The sequence below is a fragment of the Hipposideros armiger genome, unplaced genomic scaffold (genome assembly GCF_001890085.2).
Source record: "Hipposideros armiger isolate ML-2016 unplaced genomic scaffold, ASM189008v1 scaffold_178, whole genome shotgun sequence".
In the NCBI taxonomy this organism is placed as follows: domain Eukaryota; kingdom Metazoa; phylum Chordata; class Mammalia; order Chiroptera; family Hipposideridae; genus Hipposideros; species Hipposideros armiger.
The window spans coordinates 2241911-2268510 of NW_017731528.1; the positions used below are offsets into that span (position 1 = coordinate 2241911).

Here is a 26600-nt window from a genome sequence, read left to right on the forward strand (position 1 = left end):
ATCCTCCCTGAGAATTTGAAACCCAGTCTCAAGTCTCACATGAGCTGGAGTTTACATTTATATCACCTTCTAGGCACAGAAAATCCCAAGCTGAGACATTAATAAGATTTAGCTCCAGACAGTAATTCTGAGGCTAATCCAAAAGAGATCAAAGACATAAAATAGAAATTGTAAATTCAAGAAAGGAACAAAATATACCTAACCACCTTCACCTAAGTAGATTTTAAAAGAAAACCAAACAGCACTTCTAGAAATGAAAAATATAGTCACCAAACTTATAACTCTCAATGGGCAGGTTAAACGGCAGATTAGACATAGTCCAAGAGAGTATTAAGGAACTGAATATAGACCTGAGAAAATTACTCAGAATTCAGCAGTGACAGACAAAGAGGTAGAAATAATAAAAGAAGTATAAAAAGATATGCAATATAGCATGAGAAGGTCCAACACACATCTAATAGGAGTGCCAGAAAAACAGAAGTAGGAAAGCAAAGGAATGACAATATTCAAATACTTAATGGCTAATAATTTCCCATAATTAATGAAGACTATACAGCCTCAAATCAAGAAGCATAAGAATCTCAAACAAGAAAATAAAAATAAATCCAAACACAGAATAGTGAAACTTCAGAACATCATAGACAAAGAAAAAAACCATAAAAGTGAGCAGGGGAAAAAGTAAATAATCCACAAACAAATAACAAATCAACCACAGATTTTTAAACAGCAGTAACAGGGGCAATATATTGTTGGAAGTCTACAGGGAGGATAAATGGCAAACTAAAAATGTATTCCCAAGGGCCAGCCGAGTTGGTTAAGGGCTCAGTTGGTTAAGAGCTCACTCAAGAGTGTGAGCTCTGAGCAACACTGGTTCTATTCCTGGCCCGAGCTGAGTTGCCGCTGAGCTGCGAACAGGTGGCGGGATGGCTCAGCTAAAAAAAAATAAAAACTTAAAAAAAAATTATTCCCAGCTTAACTATCGCTGAAGAAGAAATACAGCATCTTAGATAAACAAGACTGACTTATATTCAATCCACTGACTCTTAAAGAACAACAAAAACAAAACTTTGGGAAGGAGAAAATTTAAACCAGCGGGAATGAGCATGAGGCAAGAGAGAAAAACACTCAGTCTATTATTTTCTGTACTTTTTCTGTTTTGAAATAAAAATTCAAAAAAGACACAGATGACCCAATTTAGCTTGTTTAAAACACTTTGTCTGGGAAAGGCAAAATAATGGTAAAATTGGACAAGAGTTAATGCTATCAAATGACTACATGAAACAACAAGAATAGAATAAAATTATTGACTAATTCATAAATATTAATGAATATGACCTGAGCATCTTTTGGGTACAGAGAACAATACTGCTGAAGCACGGGAAGATCTCTACAGAGAAAAAAATCTAAAATTTGATTTTGGTAGAACACATTTTTGCCTTTTTTTTTTCATTAAAGTTAGCTATCTGGATATTCATAAATACAACTTTAATATTGTGTGTTAATTTATCCCACATAGTCTAATTCATATGGACTTCTGAAGGATTCAGTCTTTTAAAAAATAAAACTGAAAAATATAAGATCCTGAGTAGCCCCATTAATAATAAATCTATACTTTCAATTTCTTGAAAATTGCCCTTGCCACTCCCGTGTAAGTTTTAACTATATTAAAGATATAGAATATGATTTTGTGATTTGATACAAACCTATGTAAATCCAGGCTTTTAAAGGATTCAATGTCTTTTGAAATAAAGCTAACTCAGCATGAGAAATAGTAGGGGACATTTACCTAAATTCACTTTGAACTTATACTATCTATACATACATAAAAAATAACACCTCTTGCTATGGCTACAGAACAAAATGCCAAATGCAAGTTTACATTTCTAGAATCAGGCAATAAACCCCAGAATCTACTTACATTTATTGTGCCCTAAGTAAGCAAATATAAGTGCAAAAATTACTCAGCATTTTCAGCAGACAAGAAATGGATGTGGTGCGGAAGCTTACATCTCTGCCAAAAATACAAGAGGAACAAGTAGTCTTTTTATAAAAAGCAATGATACTAAAAATTGATTGAATACATTTTCTCAGCTAAAACATAAAGTCCTTCTACCTGGCCATGAGCATCTAACAGACTCACCCGAGGCACACAGTTTTTCTTTTCCATTTTTCTTATTTGGGGACATTTGTCTCACAGAAAGGAACAAAAATATTGACCTCTAATTAAAAGAATGCTGTGGCACATGTTTTTCAGACATAATATTTTCTCCAGAAAAAAATGCCATGCAAACACATTCCAAGCTGAGTAAAGATGAAAACGTTAAACCCAAACTATTTTACTTCATAAATTCTTAAATAACAGCATTTGAGCTATTATTCTGGAAATAGGGTTGGCTCAAAAAGTGTTAGGACCTAGCCTCTAAGTACCTCTTTTAACTTTTGTACAACTTCCCGGTTTCTCAGGAACTTTCACCATGGTACACAATGTTCTGGCATGCGGCGTTTCCTACTGTGAAGGAATCGCAGTGAGTCTCCCTGTACCTTACCCCTCTCTCTCCTTAAACTTCCCCATGACCTCTGGAGCCCAAGCGGCTCCTACCCATCCCTAGAGGTGGGCGTCTGGGCTGCCTCAGCCTCCCTGAAGGAGCTCGGAGGGTTCCAAGAACAGCACTGCTGTGGGTGATGGGGAGTTGGGTTTGTGATTTTTGGCCGACTTGGTAGTGGACAGCCTGAGTTGGTTTGTTTTAAGAAGTTGAAGAAGGTATCTTTACATGAAGACCACGCAGACTGGCAATAAAGTGTGGAGTGGTTCAGAGGTGGGCTCTGAAGTCTCCCAGCTTGAATTCAAATCAGCACTGTTGACCTTGGGCCATTACTTTACACTCTCTGTGCCAACTTTCCCCAGTTGGAAACAGGGGAAATGCCAGCTAACTTGGAGTACTGTGAGAACTGAAGGAACTAGTACACTCAGCAGAGCTCCTGGCCCGTAGTAAGTATTCCAGAAATACTAGTTATTACTATTAGTTGTAAGAGTGGTAGAAACATAAAAACATGAATGAATGGGGGAAAGGTACTGTACTAAGGTTTAATTTAAGTGATATAAACATCAAAACCAAGAACCATTTTCCATAAGACATCAGAATTCATAATGATAACCTCCATCAATCTAATAAAACCTTGACAGTGCAAATAACTTTCGGGTAACTACACACTTAACAAATAGTCTTGAATTGTGATCCCCAGACCTTAAGTTGTGATTCTTATGAAGCATCATCCATTACATATTTTGAGAGACTTGTGTCTGGGCTCGTTGATATTACATTTACTTATTTTAAGCTCTGCCATAAAGCAAACCTGATGGTGCTCGCGAGCCCCAGTAGCCCCACAGCAGGTACAAAGCCCAGCTTCCCAGAAAGAGCTGCAACCCTCTCAATTCCTTTCCTTTTCTCTTATTGTATGCGGCCAAGGTCAGAACACAAGTCATATGAACCTACCGATCAGACTCCCTTCCTAACTGTTCTTTTGAAATCCAGCACTGTTTAGAACAATTAACATATGGCCAAAACACATGCCTTATTTTGTGGCAGAACCATTTGCAAAGGAAGGCCCTGATGTGCAAGGGTAGCATCTAATGAGGGACCTAAAATGGACCTAAAATTGAGTGAGTCAAGAATTCTTGTCTTCCAATTTTCAGAGCACAAAGTGGTGTTTCCAAACGACTCACCAAAAAATGTGCTCGGACAATATATCATTGAGACCATATATCTCAAAGTGGCAGTCTGGGCAGCCCCTTGAAGAGTGATATATATATATATATTTTCTCATTTCCTTTAAAACCAGGTCAAAAGACTTTGAATAAAGTATATATAACAGAACAGAGATGGAACATAACTTTTCTATGATTAATACTTCTTATTGTTCAATCAGCCTTTTAGTTCTGAACACAGTAGTAAAACGTGCTACTGAAATGTATTTGCTGAGGATCGCTTTAAGTCCTCCATTTTTTTTTTCTTACATCAGGAAACTTAACTATAATCTTTAACAAATTACTTATGGTATGAAAAAAACCTTTGGGAATTCGGGGAAAATCAGTCCCTCCTTTCTTAGAGCTGTAAATCTCCTCTGTTCCGTGTAAAGCTGGATGAAGCCGTGGTCATCAGGGCACACACTCACCAGGGGTTCTGCCATGATGATGCGAATCTTGCGCTCAGCCTGGGTGGTGAAGTTGACAAACAAGCTCTTGAGGACATATTCTCCTGGTTTGCTGTCTGGGTCCACGTTGATGGGTAACATGGTTGGCGGCCCCTTCTCTCTTTGTGTGCCTGACACAGGTGGAACTGGAGGCTTGATATAACCGTTGCCAACTGGAGAAGCTGAAAAACAAAATGGATATTCTTACTGGCTGAAAAGCACATTATTAATATTCAGAATGGCTCTGTGAAACCATAAATATAAGGATATAAATCATCTCCAGAATATGCCACACTTAGTACCATAACCTTATTCTTTAGGAGTGTTGCCAGAATTTAATTATGTTGATTACTTAATTTTGTTATGCCATATTTGATCATCTCAAAATACTTATTACCACATTGCTTTAGGTAAATTATGTTGCAAGTATATAATACAGTTGATAAATCCTACAACATGTAAGATGGTTTGTCATTTTTTTTTTTTATGTTCCAGGGAAATAGGCTGAGAAAATATATATGGGAAAAAAGTGATTTCTTGTCCTGGTTTTCCTAAAGGCCAGGAGCTCTCTGTCTCCTGTGCTTCATTTTAATAATGGAAAATGGAATAAATAATGGAAAAAACTCCAGAAGTTTCCAAGAACCAATTTTCAGAAGCCCAGCTGGCTCTCACTCTGAAAAGGATGCCCCTGTTGAAAGATAAAAGGCTCAGTCAGGCCCCTGTCGATGCCACCCAAAGTGTGTGTAACTTTTCGCTCTCGCCACCCTTTGGTGCCAGCTGGGATGCCCTCCTTGGATCAGGTCATCAATAAGTCCCCACTGAGTAGCCTCCTTTCAGAATGTGACAGTCAGACAGCTATTTTGATAGTTACAGAAAATATGTTGTTTATTCATAAATGGAAGTTTCATGTGTCTCTCCTTTTTACTATACTTTGACATGATAAATTCTAACATATGCTACCCTGTTTCACCTAAATGCTTGTAAGATGCTCAGTTATCACTATTGAATAAAGGGAATGTAAGAAGAAGTCTGATGACAGGATAATGATAAAGTAGACATTTAAAAGGAAGACTATAGATCATTTGGGTGACTGGATACAGAGATTAAGGAAAAGAGTAAAGAAAAAAGTAGATTTCCTGTTTGGACACTGGTTTGGATATTGAGAGAATGGTGGCATGCCATTGATAATAAAGAAAGAAAAAATTTCTCTTTGAAAGCTGAATGTTCTTCTCAAAACTACAAGAAAGTCTAAGGCTTCTCTTATCTTCTTTTTACCCCAAGCCAAATTCTGAGGAAGATATGCAAAAACTGTATTTAATTCATGGATTACAAAGATATCTTCATAGTATGTTGTAGCTTCTCCCTCATCCTTCCTACTGTTTCCTAAGGTCCCTTCTCTCTAGGTCATGGAACCCACCTACAGTCGAGGGGTCCATTACATCTGGAGAGTCTTCCCATATCTCAACTACCACAAAACCTTAAAAATTTGGCCTCTTCAGTTATAAAAATAAAATAAAATACGTTGTCCATGATTTTATTTCCTTTTGATTCTCTTTAGGTCCCTGCTAGTCCAGGCCCTTGGAAGCCCCCAGCCAGATTGCTAGAGCAGCCCTTCACTGCCTTTATCTTACTCGTTTATATCCCAAACTCATCTTTCTTCAGCATGGCTTTACTCATATCACTTTTCTGCCCAACATTTTCCGTGGCTCTCAGCTATCATCATCAAGCCTCAAACATATGGCCTCCACCTGCGCCCAGGTTGTGCTGATGCACTGGTTGGCCCAGGAGCACCCTGCTGTCAGCCGGGCCCCCCTCCTTTCTCTCCGCTGCTCCAGTCCATCTCTGATGCTCATCTCAGCTTCCTGTCCTTCGAGAACAACTTCTGGTCTCATCTCCACTAGATTAGGCCTCACTGGGAAGTTTGTTTTACCAGATTTAAACATTTAACTCACACTCTTTAGCACTGTACATCCTAGATTACCTAAGGAAGATGCAATAGACAGTTGACAAGCAAAGTAATTATCCACTGGTCATGCAGGTTTGCCTAGGGTCAGCCCTGTAACTAAACCACACATATATTCTTCTAAAAGTATCCCCAAGTTTCCAACAAAACTGTGGCCAACCAGATCTGATAGAGTTCTTCACACAGATAATGCCCAATAGATCTCCTTAACTAAAATGATATCTTACTTGATTCCTATATATCTTCAAGTGTTTCATAAGGAGGGAATTCTATGAGAAGACGCCATAGTAGAGTCTCTAAAGGGACAGGGTGCAGGATATGCAACGAAGAGCCATTAGCTCAATGGCGCACCCAGCAGCTTCCTAAAGGGTCCTACTCATTCCAAGGGGCATGTTCAGGCAATGCAGATGGAGTCCCGACCACACTCCTCCGCTTTATCTCCTGCTCTGTGTGTGGGCGCCTCATGGGAGAGGGATGCTTCCCAAGTCAAAGTCCAACTAACAGAGGGACACACTACCTCCATGAGATGTCTGCCTAATGTACCAAGGACATTGTGCCACAGGACTGGAGACTGGAATATAAACCAAGAAAGTCTAGGACACCTTTTTATTATTATCTTTCGTTTTCCATGGGATTTACCCCTTTTCTAGAAGATGACAATAATCAGGTTGATGTATTATAACATATAACTGCAAGACCAGATTCGTAACTGTAAGACTCTGGGGCCTAAAGGTCATAGCCTACTGAGAGAATGTTCGTAAGAGTGACCTCTGGCATCCTGCTGCAAAGGTGCATTTTGAAGCAGGGAGCTGACATTCAGAGACCAGAAGCTCTCAGACAAGCCTTTCATTTGAAAGGCCAAAGTCCCAATTCACTGCAGTTGTAAAAAACCTTATCCACCTGTACTTCAAAGCCAGGCATCTTGTGAATACAGAAAGTCTGTGTGCCCAGCCTTCGTGAACTGGAACTGCCCAAGCCCAGTGGGCCCTGTGCTAGTGAAAGGGATCCAAGGGGAGAGTGCCCACCCATCACTGACTGCTTTCAAACAGATCAGCTGGGCAGATGGGTAAACGTCCTTGAACTATTGGGTTGTCGGAAAAGTCGTGACGTATTTTTTCTGTTTTTTGTTGCAAAAATGTGTCATGAATTTTCCAACAACCCAATAGATCCATTCCCAAGTTTTAGTAACCCCTTTTCATCCTACCATAATTAGTCCATAACAGATCCTAGCCTTTTGTCAGGGTGGTTTTCAAAATAAACGTATGACACGGCACCTTTTAGTAATTCAGTTGTTTGGGAACAATATATTGGGTTATCAGAAAAGTCATGATGCATTTTTGCAACAAAAAACAGAAAAAATACATCATGACTTTTTAGACAACCCAATAATTGAGAACCAAGAAACACATGATCCCTGGTAATCAAAACTGAGTCACAGAGCCCATACTAGTAAAAACACTAGAACGCTGACATTAGAAAAAAAACCATTAGACTCCCCTCAGCATTTCCTTGCTCTTATTCTCCTCATAATTAAGATCAATTGTCTAGTGTCTTAAGTTCACAATAGTCTGCAAACAGAAAATTACAAGGGGAAGGTGCAATGTCTCTGGGTAGAAACACTAACAGCAAAAGAAGAAAAACATGGCATAACTCTAAAAAGTCACCAGAACTAAAAAATGCAGTTGCCTAAAGCCATTGAGTACAGGGCCACAGAATGTGACATTCTCACAGCCTTGGGGGCATCCATGACTCCGTCCAGCATGTGGTCACAATGAACATTCATGAGATGACCCTGAGTCCCATGGAAAGGTTAAAGTTAGTCTGATATATAGTGCTGTGTTTGAGAAGGTGGAGAAAAGAGTGATAGAAGTTTCCAGAAGGTTCCTCTTTCAAAAGGATAAAACTGAAAAAGGCTTTGGTGTATCAAGGAATAGGGAAACACCATCCCTAAAAACTTACCTCTCAAGAATTAAATCTCTTTTTGCATAGGTCTTATTTTTAACTGAAACTTATTTTTAATTAAAACAGACAATCAAGCCACCAATTCAGTAACAGGCACACTCGGGTCCGTTTCCAGCTCTCCAAATAGAGGTGATCCCTGTTGGAATCTACTCCTCTCTACGAGTGCTTTGCCTGCATTCTGTCCCACACTTCAGGGTCCAGGTCAATGTCCCCTCATCCATGGGACTGGCCGCAGCCTCCGCTGGGCTCTGTCTACACCCAGCTGCTCCTGCCGGTCAGCCTCCACTTCCTGTCAGGTGTCTGGAAACAGTGCTCCCTTCCGATGAAAGGGTCCTGACGGTCCATCAGTATCTCGTCTCTCCCACCCAAATACATGCAGAAGGGATGATTTCATTTGTTGGATGAAAAGCTTCTCCCATTTAAATTTCTTGCGTGTGATGAATTTTTAAGCTTTAACTCCATCTGCCCTATCCTCTCTCCTTTTCTTCGTCTCATCTTTTTATTTCCATGCCACAGCCCAATATCCCTAGAAAGTGACTCAAACCAGCACTCCTGCAGGTGGGTGGGGAGCTGACGGGAGTGTTAAAAAGAAGGGCATCGCTTTCAGTAATTCATTAGGTCTCTGATTGCTGAATCTTTTTGAAATTTGCTTTCTCTTTATATTTGAATTTTAGATTACACATGTTCTAATTTTTTCCCATTGTCTTCTTTTGCCTTAAGTGGGTTCTATTGATGTTATTTTATTATTTTTATTCCAAATTCTATTTGGTTCAGCTTGATGTCTTCAGGTGTTTCCCGCCATTCACTGAGACTCTATTTCTTACATCCAGCAGGGTCAATTCCTTAATCTGGAAGAAGTCTGCTTTAGGCTCTGATGGCCCTTTATTATCTCTTCATTAGGTCTATTTCTGACTACAAGGGGTTGTCTTTTGAAAATGATTATTCTTTTTCCCAATTTCATTGATCAATACCTTAATTTTTAGGCTGGCCGCTCTTAGCTGGAAATGGGCTTCAGCACAATTTCCCTAAGTTACCAACATTTGTCGGGATTACTACCCTCCTAACTACGACACCAGTACAAACACCCACAGCTTGCAGTTCCACCACATTTTTGTTATGACACTGAAAGGAAAGGAAATGCTATAATGAGTTTCCTCATGTAAGTGCCCTGGAGGCTACAAGAGCCATATATGTCACAAGAAAGCAATGGGTTTTCTCAGATTTTCAGAGGCATTAATACCATAGCTCATTACAGGCTATCCTTCATTCATTCACTCATTCATTTGTGCCAATGGCTACTTAATGAGTGCCCAGGTTCCCGGCACTGTTCTAGGCACTGGGAAGAGAGGACTGAACAGATGGTTCCTGCCCTCGTGGAGTTTACAGTTTACTGAGGTGGGGTTGTACAATCAGAGATTTTATGTGTGTCTATATTCACCCCGCATCCACCCCCCACACACACACACACACAATATGTCAGACTGCAGTATGCTCTAAAAGAAAAAGGGAAACTACACAGAGAGATTGGACAGAGGAAGCCGCTTATCTTTAGTGGCCCAAAGGCGCTCAGATGTTAAAGTGTTTGGAACCGCTACGGAGAGAGATCAAAGCTTCTAGTGTCTAAGAAAACCCATGCTCTTTTTTCAGGCAGGACCTGCTTTTCCAATGCACCCCTTTGGCCTGCCCACATCGGTGTTGGTTCTGGTTGGAAACGAGAATTTTAACCCCATCAAGGTCATGAGTCAAAGTGCCCATCACACATGCTGCTTCTCAAGGTACGTGGCTCAGGGAGGGACATCTCTGCTTGCTTGTCATCCACTTACAAAGACAGATGAGCACAGGGCCAGTTTTTGAAAACACTCCATCCTCTTTCTGATGTTCCCATTACCAGAATCGAACTCTGAGCATTTGAAATAAAAAATAGCTTCCTTTTTTTTTTAAAGGCCCCGATATTATCTGTGATAACTGTTCAACGTAGGTACTCCTCCTAGAAGTGAAGCTCCGTTTAAACAACTTCACTTTCTAGAGATCAACGTAACCTTATCTTTCAGCACAGGACTAAATTTATTAGATTTCTTTGCTCACAGTTGGATATAAATTGTTCCTTCTCCCAGTTGTCAGTGCCTCATTCATTTTGTAGGTTCCTGAGTGCAAACACCATAGTAATCAAGATCCTTCTTTAAGACCACATTTCCCCCATAACCCCTCTTTTCCCATTAGACTTATTTACTTTACTGGCATTACAGAAATATTTCATAAAACACAACCAACCAGAATGACGCAGCTACTGTGAAAACATGTCATAGTGTGTATAGAACAATAATAAGTTATCCACTGATGCATTTATGAGGGTGTTAAAAGGCATTTTTCAAAGGTACTGCAAATATTCAAAATGATCAGAAACCCTGAAAGTTATGCAAAATAAATTAGGATGAAAAGAGAGAAACCTCCAAGTATGATAGGAAGAATTATTTTCCTCTGAAGAGTATTATTAAGAAATGGAAAATGTTGGGATAGGAAGAAACAATTAGTTTGAGCAACGGAAAAACATTTCTTAACAAAGAGATGGATGATTCCTAGATAATTTTATATATTTCAAAGGTTAGGAAGAGACTGACACTTAAAAGTGCTCAGAAATTATTTTTGCCTTGGAAGAAAAATAGAGTCAATGACATGCTAAATTTTGCTTAATTAATTTCCATAAAATTCTGTTGATGTGAAATGTTCCTCCCATTTTTACTGATTACATTCCAACTTTCTTTTACACCATTTAGTTCTCTTAATCCTATTGTTCTCAAATGGTATTCCTTCAAGTTTCAGGGTCCACAAGATATCCCTGGGACAATTTATATCTTTAATCCTCAAAAATAATCCTAGAAGGCCAAATAATCCCCCATTTACAGATAAGACCACTTACGCTCAGAGAGGTTAAGTGACTTGCCCAAAGTCACAGAATGGTTGACTCAGGATCTGAACCCATGTCTGTTTAATAACATATCCTGTGAGCTTCCTGTATCACATCTAAAAAAAAAAAAAAACCCCAAAGAAACAAAACAACAACAACGCCCCCCCACCACCAAAAAAAAAAAAACAACCCTTATGAAGACTGATTAAAGTCAGTCTCCTTACCCACATATTTTCCCCTGGCATAAGGGACCTTAAGCGGTGACAAAAGAAAATAGAAATGTGATTTGGAGAATGTGGCTGCCTACAGATTAGTATACTTGGTTATTTTCTAGAAAGATTCATATAATGCCCAGCCATGGAAGTCCCTCCTGCCAGGCTGTCTGCCCTCTTATGTTGAATGCATCTTCTAGCCATTAGAGGGGCTTTGAGAAAGGCTAGAAGTACAAAAAGGCATCAAGAATGGAGGACACATAAAAATATAGGCAATCTGATTAATGACACACCTTGGAAATGTCTAGAGACTATTCTTTCCTAGATATATTGATGATATAACATTATCCTCACAAAAAGCAAGTGAGCTTGAAGGCACAGTTCTCTCTGTTTACTTCAATCTGTGGTCTCACCAAACCATTTTTCTCTTTGGTCTCCCCAGACTGAACACCTTAGAGTGAAGTAATTCAAGAAAAAGAAAGTCAGCATCAAGTCGCTGCCCCCTTTTCTCTTCTCGTCCTCGGCATTTCAGCATTTGATCGTAGAGAAATGCCAGTAAAACTTCAGTGACTTCCTTTATAAATGTCTGTCATCTGCTAAGGCGCCATTACATGGACTTTGCCCCAATTTTCAAAGTAGGTACTGTCATCAGAGCCTGAAAGAATGTCTGCCAAGCTCTGTGAGCAGAGGAAGATGAGGTTACATTGACATTTCAAGGTCCTTTCTCACCTAAAGGAGATCGAATAACCTGCTAGAAGCAGGATAATCCTGAATTTCAGCTTCCTTCTCCTCCCCAGCAGAACTGACAAACTGCTCTCATTCACATGTCCCTGGCTGCCCATCCTCTCTTTCTGCTTATCTAATTTTCTCCTCCTTTTTATTTTCTCCTGCTTCTGGCTCATTTTATGCAGCAAAATCTCAGAATTCAAATCCATGAATTCAAAATGTGTGATAAATCGGATAAGGCCTTGTAGTTTTTATATCAACTTTGAAAAAGATTTGCAGTCTTACAACATGAATCGGTGGTGTTCAGAATCATTGCCCATCAGAATCCCCTGGAAGGGGGCCCCCCAGTTCAGTGGGTGTGGGGTGGGGCTCGATTTGCATTTCTAACCAGTCCTCAGGTTGTGACAATACTGCTAGCTGGGGACCTGACTCTGACACCTCTGATGTAAATAAGCAGGAAAGCAGAGGAGACCAATTAATCCAGTGGATAAAATTGTTTTTAATGCCATGTACCTACAGCAAAACTGAAAGGCCTCATTAACTCCAAGTAAGTTAATGCTTTGTAGGCAAAACAGAGAGCATTGAATGGGGAGTCAAACGTCTGAGTCCTAGTGGGGTCCTCCGTGACCTTGGGGGAGAATTTGTAGCCTTTGGGCTTTGGTTTCCTTATTATCTTAAAGAGGCTAAGCCAGGTAGTCTTAGCTCCAGTAGTCCATGACTGCATAAAAACATACACTGAAGAGGCACACAAAAAAATCACTTATTCAAAACTTCCACAATTCAAACTCTTAATATTATAATTAATACTTGCCTTCCCTTGAATTGTGATGAATTATTGAGATTCTATTGTCTATCCCCTCTATAATGGAAAACTTGACAGATAATCCTGACCCTTCCCCTTTTACTTCCCCTTCTCTGGTTCCACTCACTTTTCTGGGCTTGCAACTTCCTACACTGCGGGTGGACACAAGAGGAAGCCTGTCTTTAGTCCAAGCTGTGAACTCAGGACTCGTGTTAACATGTTTTAAACATTGTGTACTGAGAGTCTGCCTTTCACAAAACCCCAGGCGAGGCCTAGTGAAGGACAGAGGTGCCATCTCTGTTCTGGGCCACTGATTAGCCAGTTGTTGTGGAATCCATGGCACCTGATGTAGGTCTTAAAGGATAGGTTAGGACTCTGATGGGGAAAAGAAGAAAGGGGCAGCCTTGGCAGAGGGGACTGCATGGCAGGTGCATGGAGGCATCTGCCAAGGATCTCCTGTCCCCTCCTCCCGTCCCCTCCCACCACACCCCTGTCTTAGCACATATGCGTTTGTTCAAACTTTGTCTTCACCAAGGAGCTGCACGGTCCTCGAGAACAGGACTATGTCTTTTCTTCATCCCAAGCACTTAGCCCAATGCCTGGCACGATTAATTAAACAATTGTGCTTACTTAACATTTGTTGAACTGAATCTGTCTGATTCCACAATATTGTCTTTGTGTGAATGAAACAATAGAACAAATATATATATATATATATATATATGTATATATATATATATAAAACTTAAACTCTTTAAGTCTAAAAAACTTAAACTCTTAAGTCTACACTGCTTTCTAGCTTGTATAGACGGCCTGACCACTGCGTTGTACATCTGAAGCTGAATAACATTGAATGCCCACTATAATTATCATTATCTAGTGATAATTCTTATCATTAGAATTAAGGTCTTGAATGCCGGCCAATGAGTTTGGACTATTTGGAGGTTTCTGGGAGGAGATGTTGATCTGATGTTGTGTATGATGGGCTATAAAAGGGCAGGTGAGGGACAATACAAATTACAGACCACTGCACCTACCACGAGAAAAATCATGAAGGTGGGAACCTGGACAGGGCATATGGGGATAGAAAGGATGATCTTGACTTACACAGATGGACCTGAAATCCAGTCATGTCACCTATTGCCAATAAAGAAAACATGCAAGATATATAATAACAAAGTGTTTAAGAAGTTTTTTTTAGCATCCTGACACTAGAAGCTTTCTCCAAATTCCCTATCTGTGGCAGAGTGTTGTCAGGGTCCTTGTACCCACACACTGAAGCCTGTTGGCTATGAATTTCTGGGAATGACAGAGTGGCTCTCAGTCTCCCAGCACGAGAACAGAAGTGACCCTGGCAGGGCAGCTGAGAGGTCCATGTCCATCAAGTTTTCAAAACACTAGAGCCATCATCCATTTACAAGCAACAGTGGGGATATAGGAACACTTTAAATGTCACCATAAGGAAGCAAAAGAGATAATCCAGAATTTGGTCAATTCTATAGAAGATGGCACAAATTTCTACAGATAAAAATGGGTAGGATGATGCCAGAAGACTTAGGAGACACACGACTCAATGTAATGTGTGGACCTTGTTTAAATCTTGATTTGAGCAAACCAACTATTAAAAGACATTTAAAAAATTACAAAGCAATTTGAAGATGCACTGAATATTAGGTGATACCAAAGAATTATGGTCAAGTTTGTTAGGTCTGATAATAGCATTGTGGGTAGATAAGGAAATCTCCATATTTTCTAGAATGTACTTTGACTATAGCAAGTTAAATGAAATGATGCCTATTTCTGATTCAAAATGCTTTAACACAGGGGAAAAGATATAAATTAAACAAACACGATGAAATCTTGATAACTGTTGAATCTCAGGGATTGCAATATATGGTATGTGTACTATTCTTTCTTATTGGGCTTGTCTGAAAAAATTCATAATAAAATATATTTTTTAAAAAGATAAGGCTCACTCGCAAAAAGTTTCCTATGTTTTATAATGGCAACAATGAAGGAACCTCAATTATAAAGTAAAGTTGAACATCATCGATAATCCAGGTTCAATGACACAGGTTTAAATGTTCACTAAGACTTCCAGTCCAATGACACCCTTCCACATTAACTAAATGTGCTGAGCTGGATGGTGTGGGTCTTGGAGCATTTACACTTATAACACACAGCAGGGAGGAAGGCAGGTGGGTGTCACTTACACAGGCCTCCTTCATCACACCTGTGTTACGGTACAGTTTGAGCCCTTTCAGAAACACTTTTGTCTCAAAAAACTAGGAGTGAGATCAGTTAATTCACTCACCAACACATTTTCATTGAGGCCTCAGTATGGATAAGGTACTCTGCAGAGTTCTGCGGAGAACACAAAGATAAATTTTAAAAGACCATTTGAAAGATTTTTAGAATTTAGTACCTTCATTCCCGAGGTGCCACAAAGCAGTGTCAGGTTGAAGAACCAATGGAAGAGCAGTTGAAATCAGGGGCGCATTCATTAATTTGTTCATTTATTCAGTCATCAAATACCTACTGAAGGCCGAGTCTACTTCAAGCATTGTGCCAACTGCTGGGGGTGGGAGTGAGGGTAGGCATGATACACTAAACACACCCAGAGATATAACCACAAAACGGGAAGTGCTGCTGTAAGAGAGACATGGGAGGCGGGGGAGGGGTATATCTGTGACCGTGGGCTCAGGCAGGACTGGTGACAGTGAAGCTGAGGCCTGGAAATAACTGATGATCGATAGTCAGAGAAGGCTTTACAGCAGAAGAGAATGGGGGTGTGGTAATTGTATCAGTGGGGAAAGGTCACTTCATGGTGGCTCACTCGCCCGCTTCCCTCTGATTTTAGTAGATGCTCTTGGGCAAGCCACCACTTCCGTCTGGGATGGTCTCTCCCCCTTCACCCAGCTCACTGTCTGCACAGCACTAGCTGCCTCTTGATATACAAGAACATATTTATATTTGTTTTCTATGGTCTCCTCTGCTGCACTTAAGTGGGACAAGGGCAAGACGTTCGTTTTGTTCTTGTATCCTCACTTTCTAGCTTAATACCCAGGACTCAACAAATATTTGTTGCCTTAAGGAGTAAAGAAGCATTATGACATATAAGGTCATGAATTAGAAACCCTACATTCAACTCAAGGCTCACATAAGTCTACTGAGAGCCATTCTGCAACCAATCAGGATGCTGACACATAAAGCACCATCACACCCCGGAGAACACTGCATTAAGGACGACTGCGTGTTATTTCAGCAGAGAACTTGACTAATGGTGTGTTGAGAAAATGTCTGGCTTATGAAATCTTTACAGCAGAGTTTGTCAAAGTGCAGGTTGTGACCCATTACTTGACCATGAAACCAGTTTGGTGGATGCTGACAGTGCGGCTGCAATGAAATAGAACAAGAAACCATAGACGAGAAATAGCAGAGTGATGGCTCCCCAAACAGGGAGGGTAAACACTGGTTCACGAACCCTGTTTCCAGTCTCTGTTTGTCTGCACATAGGTATGTACGAGTGCACGCTCGGAGTCGTAATGCAAGATGTTTTTTACTGTCAATCCTGATCAAAAGGCTCTAGGCTCTGTGGGAACAGCAGCCATTTGAAGATTTTACCAAGCATTAGACTTGGGCCGATCCAAATGGCAAGCCCAGCTTCCTGAGCTGTTTTATTAGAACCCATTTAAGCCAGACATCAGAGCAACCCAATAGGCTTTGAACAGAAGATCTTGCAGCTGTGTCAGTGGGCACCTCACACAGGGCCCAAGCCTAAAGGGACACTGAGGACACTGCAGGCTGGATGTGTGGGGACCGCTACCAGGGAGCAGGACCAGAAGCTGCCCTATTTTGACAAATAAGGGTCACGAACCAAAGTTTTAGCTGTTCCCCTCCAGGGACCCCATGGAGATGATATGATGAGGGAGTGGCTTGAAAGAAAGTCTAGGTGGTTGGGGAGAAGATAAAGGGATTAGAAAGTACAAATTAGTAATCACAACATAGTCATGGAGCTAGAAAGACAGTTTGGGGAATATAATCAATAATATTGTAAAGATTATGTAAGGTGCCAGATGGGCATTTGTCTTATTAGGGAGACCACTTTACAGCTTGCGTAGACGTCTGACCACTGCACTGTACATCTGAAGCTGAATAATTTAATATACATATACATACATACATACATATGTGTGTGTGTGGCACACACACATGGTGCCAAAAAAATGTAAACGCATTTTAAGAGATGTTAACACTTTGGTCACCATTGCTCAAGCAGTAGCTCGCTGTAATCACAAGTGTGTGGATGCTGATGGTAACCACTTTGAGCACCTCTTTTAATTTCAGAAGTCAAATGTGACTTGTATTCATCTTTTGTTATTGGTATATATTATTACAGTTTTTTCCTTTCTTAAAATATGTATACTTTTTTTTTGCACGCTCTATCTATCTATTTATCTATCTATATTTTTTCCCATTCACGGGATGTAAAGTACGGCATAGGGAATATAGTCAACAGTATTGTAACAGCTATATATGATGTCAGAGTGGTAGTAGACTTGGGGGAGTTATCACTTTGTGAGGGGTGTAAATGTCTAACTACTACATTGTCTATGCACCTGAGAATAATAATAAAATAATAATAATAATAATAAAAAGAAAGTCTAATCTTAACATATATTCTTGTTAATATATATTACATTATAAAGTAATATACACACAGTTACAATACACATTATAATATGCGCCCTGTTACAAAATATTGGGTTGTTGGAAAAGTCATGATGTATTTTTGCAACGAAAAACATAGAAAAAATACATCATGACTTTTCCGACAACCTGATATATACACATGCATATGTACCTAATACACATATACATACGTACAGTATAGATGTCATGCATAGGCATTGTATAATACATATGATAACACAGGATACATTTTCAGCATCTGCAGCCAGCGGGGGAAGAACTTCTAGTGTAGTGCATATAGTAGGAGCTCTGTAAACATTTGTTCATGAACTAGCTGAATAAGTGAAGTCCTTTATAGTCTGGTTAGTTTTTTATCTTGTTAACATCAAAATATTTAATAAATTCCTGGTTCCTATGTGCTTATTTATTTAGGTGTCAGCTCATTTTAACAAAAAATATTTTAGGTTTTATTAAATTCTTAAATAGTTACGAGAACTGTATAAAGCCAATAAATTTGACTTGACATGTGACTACCAGAAGCCTCTAATCTAAGACAGTGATAACTCTCCCAATTCACAGAGACACAGTAATTGTTCCTGATCTCCTATACAAGTTTTTATACATTGTGAGCAAGAAAGACAATGAGAGATGAAGGATTTAAGGTGCTCACCAGACCAGGGACGTGGTCTGTTCAGTGCAAGCACAGTAAGGTCAGCAACATTTCTAAGAGGTATCAAACAACAAAAATATTAAGCACTTAACACAAACCCTTTTACAATGCAGCATTTTTTCCCAAATACATCAAACTACAAGTTTTAACCCCTAACGTGTGTGCTTGTTATACATTAAAAACAAATCTCTTGAGAGAAAAACAGTTGCCTAACACACACTCTACTATATAAACTACAAAATAAAGAGTAAATACACGAATAACAGAGATTTTATTCCTAGAAACAGAATGGTATTATATGCGAATATCTAATATCTTCACTAGAGATAGTTCAGTAGAATAATTAACAAGTAATTAAATCTCCCAATCATTAATAAACAAAATGCTTCTCTTCTATTAGATGAAGATGTTGTGCCTTATCACTTATAAATTAACTTTTCCTATCTTCATTAAATACAAAGTTAAACAGTCAATATCTAAGAGACACGTAATTAACCCTGTGCCATGGAAGTTTCCTCTTGTTATTTTTCAGGACTCTTGCATAGTATTTCCTACAGGGTTAAGCTGGAATTAATGTAACCAGGCTATTACTTGGGGAAAGAAAAAGCAGCGGTGTGCAATTTGGATCTGTTTAACACTGCTTAACATATGGTATCCTGTTTTTATATTCATAAACAACAACAAATTTTTTTTAAATGTTAGAGAAGGCTAAGCAAAGGAAAGGAAAAACAGCTTTTGACCAGTTTTGATGTTTCAAAGGAAACAAATAAGGATATTTACATTACTATTTAGAAGAAATCAAGCATAAATCCTACCTCTGCTATAATTCCGAATGTGATGGGATTAGCTATGTCCAAACACATACTACTTCATTTTACCGATTAGCAATTTTAAGGAGCCATCATACTGAATCTTTAGTGAAACTTCAGCACCCAGAAAAATTCCATGACATCATAGTTTGTTGTTCCGTGGACACATGTACAAAAATTACCAAATCTCACCCCTGAAATATTGCAATCCCAAACAGAAACCCTAAAAGACATTACTCCTGTTTCTGAATGGTGACACTGTAAGCTGTTTCCAGCATGTCGAACCTTCCACCCCCCCCCCACCCTATCCATTGAAACCTCCTAGAACATGGTTCCCACACTCAGCACATAACAAGCAGTTTACCCCACACACACACACACACACACACACACACACACACACACACACACACACACACACACACACACACACACACACACACACACACGGTCTCTGTACCTACCAAGCCCTTTGATGAAGCTGACCACACAGGACCGTCTCCAACAGGCTGCTGTAATCTCCATGAGCCTATACAGGACCCCAAACTAACAGTCTGGAACAGTTACACAGACTCGGTGCCAAAGCAAAAACAACGTAATGACAGGCTCCATGATCCTGTTTCTCCCTGCCACCACGAGTGTCTCAGCCACAAGGTAGGGCTCTTTTATTTTTGGCCCAAGGTGTATTTTTAGTCAGGTGCTATAGACCTATAGTAAAAGACAAACTAAAACAGGCCTCCCATCCAGGGCAGACCATCCACACCGGTGGGACAATTTTTAGCTGCACAGTAAGACAGTGACCTACAACTCACAGAGTGCCTGCGCGTCTATATTTATCCTCAGGAACACACGAGGCTGACAGATGAGGGAAGCTGCTCAAAGCCCTCCAGCCTGCGCCTGACCCACACAGCTCGTCACACACAGTCTGTGCAGATGGGCACAGGCCACCCACAGATCTAAACCACCATGCCCATGCCCCTGTGAGCTGAGATAACACAGGCTGGGTGACAAACCGTGCTTTGGGCTCGGAGCTCTCGGCCACAAGTACAAACAGCTTTAAACAGCTTTGGTTCTTACAGAACCAAAAGCACAGAGTCCCCATCTGAAGCCAAGAGTCAGTGAGAAACCATACACCTCACGAAAAATGAGACGCTAAACATCTGTTGACATAACTAGTCAAGAGAAGTGATTGGGTTTAAGTCTATAGTTATATTATTTTAAAAGGCACAGCCTGAACAGACTTGTTAAAAACTTAATTTGTAAGACCAAGAAGGAGCCGATATTGGTGAATGTTATGTGTTCCACCCTCAAAAGAAAACAGGTTTGGGCCAGTGAGGAGATTGAGAAGGAAAATGCAAAATTTCCTAAAAACAAAATAAAAGTGCAACTCATTCATCTTGCAATGGGTATTACTTTTGACAGAAAGATTTTACGAGGGTCAATGAAAGTCCATTTCTTCACTAAGACAGCTGGGAAGAGCACAAAGCCCAAGTAATTTTCTATTCTTGATTTACCCGAGGTAACTGAAGGTTTTCTTTAGAATACAGGCTGGGATTACAAAACAGCATGGTCTGGAAAACTGACTGGTGAACGAACTTTTCATAGGAAACAGAAGTGTCCAAATTACCCAAATGAGCACTTAAGGTGACTCAGCTAAGCACCAGAAACGACACCCCACGGTACCACCTTGTCTCATGCATTAGGGTTTATGATGCTGTTTGTAAAGAGCTGACTGAGGTAGCTTATGTGGCATTTGGTTTATGTTTTACTAAAAGTTGTCAAAATAATTACAACACAAGAGTGTGCCCGTGGAAGTCTCTGCGTTTTGAGTGATAAGACTTCTTCTTCTTTCTGTATCTGAATTGGAATTGAGGCTCAACTGAAAATTCACACTTTGTCTGCTTCAAGGCTCTAGTGCTAGTATTAGACCAATCTTTTCAATGAAAAGAACATTACTTAAAACACCCACACAAAAATATGAAAAAAAGTGTTCATCACCGCATTTTTTCACTTTTTTTTTTTACAGATATCAATTACCAAACAACATTTAAGGAAAGTGGAAGGGGAAAAAATAGTAGAAAGGGAAGTAACATTTCTGGGGCACTGCATGGGTTCAGGTACTCTGCTCGGCACTTTTCATGTGTTATTTCATTCAGTCCTCACAGCAACCTTCTGAGGAGGCATAGCCATCTCCATTTCAGAGTTGATACAAAGGAATAAAAATAAGATTGTCCAAGGTCATTCAAGGTCATTCAAATACAGGTTTGTCAGACTCCAGAGTCACTTCATATGCTAATTTTTATCAATATCCCTAATATGAATTGGGTCTTCTAAATAATGTTAACTTTAGAGTGGTTGTATACATTTAAGAATAGCACTCGAATTATCTACTTCTTTACCCAGAAACTTAACATACCCAACACCCAGCTGAATTCCTGCAAGTGCGGGCTGCCTGGATGCCGCCTGGCTTGTATATCCTCCTGTGGCAGCCTGGCCCTCGCTAGTGTGGGGAGCATCCAAAGGGCGTGAACCACACTGTTTCAGCGTGGGATCCCCAGGGCCCACTAAAAGTTGAATTAGTGACTAATAGACAGTGTCTTTATAATCAAGGCAGAAGGCTCTAAGTTCACCTATTACAGCTCAGAGTCTTCTATGCTGAGAGTTCCCATGGCACCTCACCCATCTCCTCCGAGCTTCTTTCTCTGGTAGACGTCGCTCTAACAATCTGACTTCCCTCCACTTAGGTTAGATGAAAAGCAATAAATCACCACTATGAGGGCCCCAAAAGTCAGGCAGACTGAAGGTTGAAAAGGTGACAGTTGCCAGCTGATGGCGAACATTGATAGAAAAAGCAGAAAACAACAACAAAAAGTAGACATAAAACTTATGAAGGATAGCTGCCAATGGATTTTTAAGTATAAAAAGAGATGGCCCTTAACATTTCAAGAGCCCCAAAGATACCCCTATAATATAGAATCATTCATAATTAATACATTTGCTGATGGTCTCAATTCATTTAGACATGGTTAAATTATGATAGCATTCTATACCACAGATACATACAGAGAACAGTTAAGTGCAATTTAGAAAAAATTTTATTCAAAATTATTACCGTATTTTGCCATGTATAATGCGCACTTTTTTGCCCAAGTTTGTGAGAGAAAAATAAGGATGTGCATTATACACGGGTAGTGCTAATTCCACATCTATATAAATGTTTTTAATTTTTTTATTTATGCTTATGAGTTAAAAGTGTAACTCTAGAAATCAATAACAATATCTGTAAGCAAAATAATACACTGGAATACGATCATCAGTTTTGTTGAATTTACAATGATCTTGTAACGATGAAGAGTTCTTGGCCTTCTATGATGTGCAAATATTGTAAATTTGTTACCGGTACATAAAATTTCTTGTACCTTGTATCTGTTGTTGTATTTTATAATTCTTTGTTACATAAAATTTCTTGTACCATAATATGTTAAAAAATAAATGCTAAAATTCCTTTATAATACAAAAAACAAGTACCTAAATGTAAACAAATAAAAATTTGAATTAAAAAATTAAAACGAACGATTTTTGTCTCTAAAAGTTTGGGCCAAAAACATGGGTGTGCATTATACATGGCAAATATGGTATTGAAGTGTTTTGACACTTCAAGTGTTAAGCTTCATGATCAGGAGAAATTTACTCAGAGATCATTTGTTCCCTGACGATGCTAAATAAATGTCATGCTTTTAAACGACATCAGTGTAATCTAAATTTAATAAATGAAATAAACTGGAATGCTGGCATGTTTAATTGATAGTACCCTCAGATATGAATTGAATAATGACTTTAAAGTCATGCTTTTTATTTCTTTAACAGTAAATCTAACATTCATAAAAATTCCCTTTTTGCGTCTGTGTGGCCTGGTGGCATGGTTGCAAATATTTGGACTCATGATTGCAAATCAGAGTCCAAACATGATGCTTCTACTTTTACAAGCTTAGAAGTTTAAGAAAGTTCCTGTGTGTTTAGTTAATCTCACGGCTTCAAAAAAGATTGTTCTCAGGCTACTGGCTGACTGATAGCTGCTCTATTAGCATGAAGGTTAGATCACATAGCCACTCTCGTTAGATGTAGCCTAGCAGTTTCTATTCACCTTCCTTAATGTACAGTGAATCCACTCGATTATATTATGGAAAGCGGAAAATATCCTTTAGACACCAACTCAAGACACTGTTCCAGTTTGAAGAAAAAATCAGCATGTAAAATGATCATACTGTAGCGTTCAAAACCCTACAGTGATAAGAAACTTAAGCTGATGATGATTCTTATTTTTTTCATCATTGGTCTTATAAGCCCAACATTTCTCACTGAGACTTTAGAATCAGTTTGTGATGCAGTTAATTAAATATTTCAGCAATAAAATGGCTACACTTTATTTGCATAATCACACGCATACCAAGTATTTCTAGAATTTTAGTCCATACAAGTGTCAAGATATTATCACAGAAACATGGTAGTTAACAGTAGATCCCAGTGTGAAAAGGATGACACCTTTTCCCTATTTTTGCATGATATAACATAGTATAGAATACATTCATTCACTTGTATTAACAAATCTTTAAGAGACAAAGAACCTCTGAAGCTGTCTTAAGGAAGGAACCAAACCAAGTACAACACAAGCAAACATCACTGCAGTCTTGCCTCTTTCCCTGTGGAGACCATACCAAAGGCAGAGCACCCACAAAGCACAAGGTGCCATTGTGCTTGAAGCAATGCCCATTGAACAGGTTTCCAGCTGCAGTGGCATTTGCCACATGTGTCAGTGCCTAAAGACATATGCAACAACGAAATGCAACCTGCAGGCATTTGCTGGAAAGATGTCTAGGAAAATGCTGCCTTGTTTTGGCGCAGGGCACCTATGGAACCAAGCCCTGGTTAAAGCAGTGTTCTACCAACAGGGGTGCAACGCTTCTTGGTACAGAAGCTCACTTTAACCTCCAAGTACCAGCCATTCTCCTGTAAACTACCAGGGACACTTAAACCCAACCTTGGAGAGGAGAATCAGAAGGGATTAGAGGTCAATGAGAAGTGAAAGCATTTATGTGTATTAGAAATACTCTAATGCTTTTTTTCCAAAAAGTTTTCTCTGATGATTTCCATCAAACAGCTTATAAATAATCCCCAGTTCTACAAGTGTAATCCCCTACTCCACCTTTTCCTCGCCTACCATCTTTTAAAGACATTATTTTGGAGGACTATTGCATTAGTCCTACTTCTTGAGTTTAATTCACTTATTTTGGGGGCAGGGGCCTGACAAAGCCCAGAGTTTACCCAAAGCTGGGGAGTGCTATAAAAAGTATGGAGTCCAGGGACTCCAAGAGACCTACAGAATCTGAACTTCTGATGAGGTTAAAATCTGTCTTTTTTAAAGACTCCATAACTGATTCTCTTGTACAGCCAGGTATGGAAGCTGCTGATAGCCTCTGGGAATATTTAATAATAAATGATAATTGAGTATACTGTAAACAGTCTCCCCAGACGGGGAACGGCGAAGGAGTTAAAAATAGCTACCGTTTTGAACAGAGCTATCAAGCTGGTAACCTCATACCTACAACTCAAAACATAAAGAAGAATCAGGAAGTAAACAAAAAATACTTTGGGGTTTGCATATGCTATCCTTAATTTTGTTTTTTGTTTGTTTTTACCTTAAAACAGCCTCAGAGATTTCCTTTCTCTGTCCCAAATGAATTTCTGCAAATCCATGTAGGTACTTTAGACATAGCCTAGTACAAGTTCTCACTCCAAGTCTAACTTTCATTTGCGTACAATCCAAGCAAGCTGCTTGTTTAGTTTTTAAACCCTCAGCAAATCAGATGCAGAAAATCAAAAGGCAAGATGAAACAAATGATCACTTTTGATAGATGCAAAAATTCTAGAAAGCATTTACACAATTAACGATGATGACAATGAAGGCAGGACAGTGCCATTTAGTTCAGAGTAAACCTGCTAGAAACCCTTAATGGTCCTTAAGGACGTTTCTGCACAGACAAATAAGACAAGGGGGCGTGTTATAGATGACACTGCAGCAACAAACGGTGGACTCTTCTGAAGGGTCTTCATATTTTCATCCGAAACGTCTCAATACTTAGCAAGATAAACCTGATAATGGGAACTTAGTTCTGATTGATTCATTCACTTGAGTTAAGGTAGGTCCAGTTAGAATAAAAGTAAGTAACTATCTGCATCTAAGAAAACATCTTTGGAACCAAGATTTGACTGGTCCTGAAAACATTAACCATAAAGTATATAAAATCTGGTAAAATGGTTAATGTAGGAGCTCAAGGAATTAGCTCCTATCCTTTTTGAACATTCACAAAAAAGTATATGGGAACTAACAGTGTCTAAGAACCCATTACACTGAATGTTAGGGAACCATCCAGCTAAATATCCCATAGCCATTTCCACTCAATGCTTATGAATCACCATGACTGGATTTATTTAGAAGCTAAAGAGAAATGTACACATAGAAAATGTAAATAGTAAGAGCAGCACCATTTGGGGGTCTATAATGATTGTTTTTCTGTCAAGTTCAATTTGGCCTTTACAAGTGCAATCAAGGAGCAGGGTGAAGGTGCAGGCACACAGCTCTTCACTAATAAGGAGGCCACAACCTCATTTCTACAACCCTGCTCTGCCCGAGAAGGGCTCTTTGAGACAACTTGGTCTCACATGTTCTCTACATTTTACCTTGTGTTTCGGATTGATGAGATTTTTGCAAATCAAAAAATATAGACCAAGAAAGGGTCCTCCTTCATGTAAGACACTTCATTCAAGTCTCCAAAGCAGGGCATCAGGGACCCACCTGTAACTGAATGAGGCCAAATATGAACTCCATGCCAGCATGGACACCATGGCCATGTGTTAAGGGCCATATCTGCCACACAGCTAACCATGGGCCCTTGGCCAAGTCATGCAGCCCAACGCCCTGACGATTGGTCAGCAAAGATGATGAACTCAGAGGCATACTACGAAAAAACAACAGCCCTTCTGCAGCATTTTGGAAGAAATTAAATATTCCCCAGGCTAATCTAGAGAACTTCATCCAAAGAAGACCTTATATCTCCAGCAGGCAGAATGACAAGCTGAGTGTCCGAATCACCACTAAGCACAGTCAGTTAAGGTAACTCCCAAAATGAAATCCAGAGTTAGAATGTCTTCATTTTATATTGTGAAATAATTCTGCTGCCTAAAAGTCTGGGGACCTGCTGAAAAACAATTCAAGATAATTTTACCTGAGTGTTCAAAACTAGCCACACATAGCTATGAAGCACTTGAAATGTGGCCATTGCAACTGAGTTACTGAGTTTTAATTTGAATTAGTTTAAATTCAAATTTTAAAGCCAATGCCTGATTCAGTTACTGGAAACATTTTAAGTATGTTTGGAATAATACGCATATGTGAAACTACCTTTTAAACTAAGTTTTTTGAAATTTAAATATAGATCAAGTATTTTTGATGAGTAATTCCCCCCCAAAAAAGAATGTAAAATATTTCATTAATTTTTATGCTGATTACATGTCAAAGTGATAATATTTTAGATATATTGGATTAGGTATAATACTTTATTAAAATTCATTTTAGGTGTTTTGAAATTGTTTAATGTAGCTACCAGAAAG

General features: G+C 39.3%; 1 protein-coding gene across 10 annotated transcripts in view; it reads right to left on the reverse strand.

Moving 5' to 3' along the window:
* FRY (FRY microtubule binding protein) overlaps positions 1 to 26600 on the reverse strand; it is a 456767-nt gene that overhangs the window by 213158 nt on the left and 217009 nt on the right. For 8 of the 10 annotated variants that reach the window (XM_019652358.1, XM_019652349.1, XM_019652352.1 and 5 more), the window contains one exon: positions 4174 to 4373. In XM_019652358.1, the coding sequence (XP_019507903.1) occupies positions 4174 to 4293 (120 nt within the window). In that variant the 5' untranslated portion in view covers positions 4294 to 4373. Of the gene's footprint in view, positions 1 to 4173; positions 4374 to 15075; positions 15095 to 19396; positions 19696 to 26600 lie in introns of those variants that run through there. The other 2 variants (XM_019652355.1, XM_019652357.1) reach the window with 2 other exon arrangements.